Below are 7,574 nucleotides of genomic sequence, written 5' to 3'. Positions count from 1 at the left end.
CTGTATCTTAGCAGCTCTATCTTTGCAGCTGTATCTTAGCAGCTGTATCTTTGCAGCTGTATCTTTGCAGCTGCATCTTTGCAGCTGTATCTTTGCAGCTATATATGTGCAGCTATATCTTTGCAGCTGTATCTTTGCAGCTGTATCTTTGCAGCTATATATTTGCAGCTGTATCTTTGCAGCTGTATCTTTGCAGATGTATCTTTGCAGCTCTATTTTTGCAGCTGTATCTTTGCAGTTCTATATTTTCGGCTGTTTCTTTGCAGCTGTATCTTTGCAGCTGTATCTTTGCAGCTCTATCTTTGCGGCTGTTTCTTTGCAGCTGTATCTTTGCAGCTCTATATTTTCGGCTGTTTCTTTGCAGCTATATCTTTGCAGCTGTATCTTTGCAGCTCTATCTTTGCATCTGTATCTTTGCAGCTATATCTTTGCAGCTGTATCTTTGCAGCTATATATTTTCGGATGTATCTTTGCAGCTGTATCTTTTCAAATGTATCTTTGCAGCTGTATCTTTCGGATGTATCTTTGCAGCTGTATCTTTGCAGCTGAATCTTTGCAGCTGTATCTTTGCAGCTATATATTTGCAGCTATATCTTTGCAGCTGTATCTTAGCAGCTGTATCTTTGCAGCTGTATCTTTGCAGCTGTATCTTTGCAGCTGTTTCTTTGCAGCTATATCTTTGCAGCTATATCTTTGCAGCTGTATCTTTGCAGATGTATCTTTGCAGCTATATCTTTGCAGCTGTATATTTGCAGATGTATATTTGCAGCTGTATCTTTGCAGCTGTATCTTTGCAGCTCTATCTTTGTGGCTGTTTCTTTGCAGCTGTATCTTTGCAGCTCTATCGTTTCGGCTGTTTCTTTGCAGCTATATCTTTGCAGCTGTATCTTTACAGCTCTATCTTTGCAGCTGTATCTTTGCATCTGTATCTTTGCAGCTGTATCTTTGCAGCTCTATCTTTGCATCTGTATCTTTGCAGCTCTATCTTTGCAGCTTTATCTTTGCAGCTATGTATTTTCGGATGTATCTTTGTAGCTATATCTTTGCAGTTGTATCTTTTCAGATGTATCTTTGCAGCTGTATCTTTTCGGATGTATCTTTACAGATGTATCTTTGTGGCTGTATCTTTGCAGCTGTATCTTTTGGATGTATCTTTGCAGCTGTATCTTTGCAACTGTATCTTTGCAGCTGTATCTTTGCAGCTGTATCGTTGCAGCTGTATCTTTGCAGCTGTATCTTTGCAGCTGTATCGTTGCAGCTGTATCTTTGCAGCTGTATCTTTGCAGCACTATCTTTGCAGCTGTATCTTTGCAGCTCTATATTTGCAGCTGTATCTTTGCAGCTGTATCTTTGCAGCTATATATTTGCAGCGGTATCTTTGTAGCTCTATATTTGCAGCTGTATCTTTGCAGCTGTATCTTTGCAGCTGTATCTTTGCAGCTATATATTTGCAGCTGTATCTTTGCAGCTGTATTTTTGCAGCTCTAGTTTTTGCAGCTGTATCTTTGTGTCTTGTCTTTGTGTTTAGTGTGTTTTCTGTGTTTAGTGTGTGTTTAGTTTGAGTGCTTTTGTTCTTCTGGTTCTGTGGAGTGTGTTTGTGTGTAAAGAGGCAGCACATGTCTGGAGGAGTGTGTAATCACATCTTATTTCCCATGATCCTCTGCTCTCCCTCGACTACAACAACCCATCCTTTTATTCTCAGCTTTCTTTTCCTCTTTCTTTTTTAAGTGTTCCCTCTCTCCAGTCTTTCCTCTGATACATGAAGCTGTGAGGCTTTGACTAATGTATTGTTTGTGACCAGCACTGAGTGTGTGTGTGTGTGTGTGTGTGTATTGAGGGAGTGTGTTATGTACACACACACACACACACACAATCAGTTAGTCCTCAGCATTTGGAGGAATGTGTTCTTATAAAAGCCAGAAGCTGTTATGAGTAAAGAGCACTGAAGAAAGGAAGGAAGTTAGTGAGTAATATTTAGTAATATAAGTCCGTCCACCCCCCCCCCCCCCCCCTCCAGGAGGACTCTGGCTCTACAGCTTCATTAAAACGTGGATTTGATGTTTCAAACTCGTCTTTGGGCTACTTGTTAAACTTCAACAGTTTATGGATCAACAACCATCATCAAATTATTCAAAAGCACAACTTCCATCATCTCCTCATCGTCATAATGAACGATGATAATATGTTGTGTTCATGGAGAGTTCAGCTCCATCATCAGGAGCTTCTGCTGATCGTTAGCAGGAGGATGATTTAGTAACTCTGCAGTGTTTTCACTGAAAGTAAAGGTTAGAAGTGACACATTCTCTTTCAAAACAGCGCCATCATTTACATGATTATGCTGCTGTTTCACAAACAGTCGGTCCGCAGCCCATTGGTTGACTTCATGACAACACTTTGAATACTGGATGTATTCAACCAGAAATACTCAATGATGAACTTTAGGAAGTGATTGATTTGAACAAAACAGATGTTCGGCAATTTGCAACAAAAGTAAATAAAATATGAATTTGTTCCACTCAAACACGGCATGAGGTGGTTATTAATACACCTGATGAGCTGTGTGTGTGAGTGTGTGTGTGAGTGTGTGTGTGTGCGTGTGTGTACGTGTGTGTGTGTGTGTGAGAGCATTTACTGATAAAACAACATAAATGAATGTGTGAAGAGGAGAAGAAAGGAGTTAGACGAGTTTCAGACAGAAGCATGTTGATGGACGAGAACGCGTTGATGGACGAGGACGCGTTGACGGACGAGGACGCGTTGACGGACGAGAACGCGTTGACTGTTGAGAACGCGTTGACGGATGAGAATGCGTTGACGGACGAGAACGCGTTGACGGACGAGAACGTGTTGACGGTCGAGAACGTGTTGACGGACGAGAACGTGTTGATGGACGAAAACGTGTTGACGGTTGAGAACGTGTTGACGGTTGAGAACGTGTTGATGGAGGAGAACGTGTTGACGGTTGAGAACGTGTTGATGGACGAGAACGTGTTGATGGATGAGAACGTGTTGGATGAGAACGTGTTGATGGTTGACAACGTGTTGATGGATGAGAACGTGTTGATGGACGAGAACGTGTTGGACGAGAACGTGTTGATGGAGAACGTGTTGATGGACGAGAACGTGTTGATGGAGAACGTGTTGACGGAGAACGTGTTGATGGTTGAGAACATGTTGACGGTTGAGAACGTGTTGATGGAGAACGTGTTGACGGATGAGAATGTGTTGATGGTTGAGAACGTGTTGATGGAGGAGAATGTGTTGATGGTTGAGAACGTGTTGATGGATGAGAACGTGTTGATGGTTGAGAACGTGTTGATGGAGGAGAACGTGTTGATGGAGAATGTGTTGACGGTTGAGAACGTGTTGATGGATGAGAACGTGTTGATGGACGAGAACGTGTTGACGGTTGAGAACGTGTTGATGGTTGAGAATGTGTTGATGGTTGAGAACATGTTGACGGTTGAGAACGTGTTGATGGATGAGAACGTGTTGATGGTTGAGAACGTATTGATGGAGGAGAACGTGTTGATGGAGAACGTGTTGACGGTTGAGAACGTGTTGACGGACGAGAACGTGTTGATGGACGAGAACGTGTTGATGGTTGAGAACGTGTTGACGGATGAGAATGTGTTGACGGACGAGAACGTGTTGACGGACGAGAACGTGTTGACGGTCGAGAACGTGTTGATGGACGAGAACGTGTTGATGGATGAAAACGTGTTGACGGTTGAGAACGTGTTGACGGTTGAGAACGTGTTGACGGTTGAGAACGTGTTGATGGAGGACAACGTGTTGATGGTTGAGAACGTGTTGATGGACGAGAACGTGTTGATGGATGAGAACGTGTTGGATGAGAACGTGTTGATGGTTGACAACGTGTTGATGGATGAGAACGTGTTGATGGACGAGAACGTGTTGGACGAGAACGTGTTGATGGAGAACGTGTTGATGGAGAACGTGTTGACGGAGAACGTGTTGACGGTTGAGAACATGTTGACGGTTGAGAACGTGTTGATGGAGAACGTGTTGACGGTTGAGAACGTGTTGATGGTTGAGAACGTGTTGATGCTTGAGAACGTGTTAATGGATGAGAACGTGTTGATGGTTGAGAACGTGTTGATGGAGGAGAATGTGTTGATGGTTGAGAAGGTGTTGATGGATGAGAACGTGTTGATGGTTGAGAACGTGTTGATGGAGGAGAACGTGTTGATGGAGAATGTGTTGACGGTTGAGAACGTGTTGATGGACGAGAACGTGTTGATGGACGAGAACGTATTGACGGTTGAGAACGTGTTGATGGTTGAGAATGTGTTGATGGTTGAGAACATGTTGACGGTTGAGAACGTGTTGATGGATGAGAACGTGTTGATGGTTGAGAACGTATTGATGGAGGAGAACGTGTTGATGGAGAACGTGTTGACGGTTGAGAACGTGTTGACGGACGAGAACGTGTTGACGGACGAGAACGTGTTGATGGACGAGAACGTGTTGATGGAGAACGTGTTGACGGTTGAGAACGTGTTGACGGTTGAGAACGTGTTGATGGAGAACGTGTTGACGGTTGAGAACGTGTTGATGGTTGAGAACGTGTTGATGGATGAGAACGTGTTGACGGTTGAGAACATGTTGATGGAGGAGAACGTGTTGATGGAAGAGAATGTGTTGACGGTTGAGAACGTGTTGATGGATGAGAACGTGTTGATGGTTGAGAACGTGTTGATGGAGGAGAACGTGTTGATGGAGAACGTGTTGATGGTTGAGAATGTGTTGATGGACGAGAACGTGTTGATGGACGAGAACGTGTTGATGGAGAACGTGTTGACGGTTGAGAACGTGTTGATGGAGAACGTGTTGACGGTTGAGAACGTGTTGATGGAGAATGTGTTGATGGATGAGAACATGTTGATGGACGAGAACGTGTTGATGGACGAGAATGTGTTGATGGACGAGAACGTGTTGACGGTTGAGAACGTGTTGATGGTTGAGAACGTGTTGATGGTTGAGAATGTGTTGACCGTTGAGAACGTGTTGATGGTTGAGAACGTGTTGATGGTTGAGAATGTGTTGACCGTTGAGAACGTGTTGATGGTTGAGAACGTGTTGATGGTTGAGAACGTGTTGATGGTTGAGAATGTGTTGACCGTTGAGAACGTGTTGATGGTTGAGAACGTGTTGATGGTTGAGAATGTGTTGACCGTTGAGAACGTGTTGATGGTTGAGAACGTGTTGATGGATGAGAACGTGTTGAGGGACGAGAACGTGTTGATGGACGAGAATGTGTTGATGGATGAGAACGTGTTGATGGAGAACGTGTTGACGGTTGAGAACGTGTTGATGGAGAACGTGTTGACGGTTGAGAACATGTTGATGGACGAGAACGTGTTGACGATTGAGAACGTGTTGACGGTTGAGAACGTGTTGATGGAGAACGTGTTGACGGTTGAGAACGTGTTGATGGACGAGAACGTGTTGATGGACGAGAACGTGTTGATGGATGAGAACTTGTTGATGGTTGAGAACGTGTTGATGGATGAGAACGTGTTGATGGATGAGAACGTGTTGAGGGACGAGAACATGTTGATGGACGAGAACGTGTTGATGGATGAGAATGTGTTGACCGTTGAGAACGTGTTGATGGTTGAGAACGTGTTGATGGATGAGAACGTGTTGATGGATGAGAACGTGTTGAGGGACGAGAACGTGTTGATGGACGAGAACGTGTTGATGGATGAGAACGTGATGATGGAGAACGTGTTGACGGTTGAGAACGTGTTGATGGAGAACGTGTTGATGGTTGAGAACATGTTGATGGACGAGAACGTGTTGACGATTGAGAACATGTTAACGGTTGAGAACATGTTGACGGTTGAGAACGTGTTGATGGTTGAGAACATGTTGATGGAGGAGAACGTGTTGATGGAGAACGTGTTGACGGTTGAGAACGTGTTGATGGACGAGAACGTGTTGATGGACGAGAACGTGTTGATGGACGAGAACGTGTTGATGGATGAGAACTTGTTGATGGTTGAGAATGTGTTGATGGATGAGAACATGTTGATGGACGAGAACGTGTTGGACGAAAACGTGTTGATGGAGAACGTGTTGATGGTTGAGAATGTGTTGATGGACGAGAAGGTGTTGATGGACGAGAACGTGTTGATGGAGAACGTGTTGACGGTTGAGAACGTGTTGACGGTTGAGAACGTGTTGATGGAGAACGTGTTGACGGTTGAGAAGGTGTTGATGGATGAGAACGTGTTGATGGACGAGAATGCATTGATAGACGAGAACGTGTTGACGGTTGAGAACGTGTTGATGGTTGAGAATGTGTTGATGGTTGAGAACATGTTGACGGAGAATGTGTTGATGGACGAGAACGTGTTGATGGACGAGAACGTGTTGATGGAGAACGTGTTGATGGTTGAGAACGTGTTGATGGAGAATGTGTTGATGGACGAGAACATGTTGATGGACGAGAACGTGTTGAGCTTATGTTTATGTTTATGTTTACGTTTATGTTGGGCTTCAGATATGTGAACTCTATATGTAAAACCTGTCACCTGATGAATGAGACAGGTTGATATCAGCATCTGATAGATTACATCACAGTCATTTAGCAGACGCTTCTATCCAGAGAGACTTTCAGTTCAGATGCTGTCACATTGATATCTTTTCCTCTACCGGGGTGATATCTCTCCTCTCCTGTCACACACGCACACACACACACACACTGTGATGTCACAGCTGATTCCTCTGCAACATAACATGTGACCGGAGAAAGAATCCCAACCATCATGTTTTTGGATATTTTTATTAAATCAATGGAGGGCTGCAAATATGTGTTTTGTGATTGGAAGAAGATGAGTTGTGGTATGAAGGTGATCAGCTGGTGGGGGTCAAAGCCAGCTGATGTGTGTGTCTTCTGATTGGCTGCTGGTCTGAACGTGTGACTCAGCAGGGATCTTCTCTGATACCAAACATGAGGATGAGCATAATGGACGCTGGACTAACTCCCTCTGTTCCCGTCTCACAGCTCCACCGACCCCCATCGCCCCTCCTGAGCTTCTAGCCGTCGGCGCCACTTACCTTTGGATCAAACCCAACGCCAACAGCATCATCGGAGACGGGCCCATCATCCTGAAGGAGGTGGAGTACCGAACCACGTCAGGTAACTGGGCGGAGACCCACGTGGTGGACTCCCCCACCTATAAACTGTGGCATCTGGACCCTGATGTGGAGTACGAGATCAAGGTCCTTCTGTCCAGACCTGGGGAGGGAGGAACAGGACCGCCGGGTCCGCCGCTGGTCACCAGGACCAAATGTGCAGGTGGGTGACGCCTCTGTGATCTTTCCCCTTCTGTCTTTCTTGGAGGCTTTCAATTGATCTCAGGTTTGTTTTGTTCTTTCCATTATTTACCGTGCTTTTGATTGGATGTGGTTCTTGCTGGTCTGGGTTCTGCTGTTGAGGATCAGTACGTTTCTGCTCTGGAATGGTCCTGCTATGCCGACAAGAAGCAGCTGTGTCTTCATGTTTTATACTCAAAGTATGAACTGAACACTTAACTCACTTA

General features: G+C 44.8%; 1 protein-coding gene across 1 annotated transcript in view; it reads left to right on the top strand.

Moving 5' to 3' along the window:
* ptprt (protein tyrosine phosphatase receptor type T) overlaps window positions 1-7,574 on the top strand; it is a gene marked incomplete at its 5' end in the record, with an annotated part of 300,839 nt that overhangs the window by 74,209 nt on the left and 219,056 nt on the right. Inside the window, one exon of the mRNA XM_079265832.1 lies at window positions 7,037-7,330. Coding sequence (XP_079121958.1) covers window positions 7,037-7,330 — 294 coding nt within the window. The remainder of the gene's footprint in view (window positions 1-7,036; window positions 7,331-7,574) is intronic.

This window comes from Melanostigma gelatinosum (genome assembly GCF_949748355.1).
Source record: "Melanostigma gelatinosum genome assembly, chromosome: 3".
NCBI lineage: Eukaryota > Metazoa > Chordata > Actinopteri > Perciformes > Zoarcidae > Melanostigma > Melanostigma gelatinosum.
Note: the sequence above shows the minus strand (reverse complement) of the source record. Positions and strands in the feature narration are given on the sequence as shown.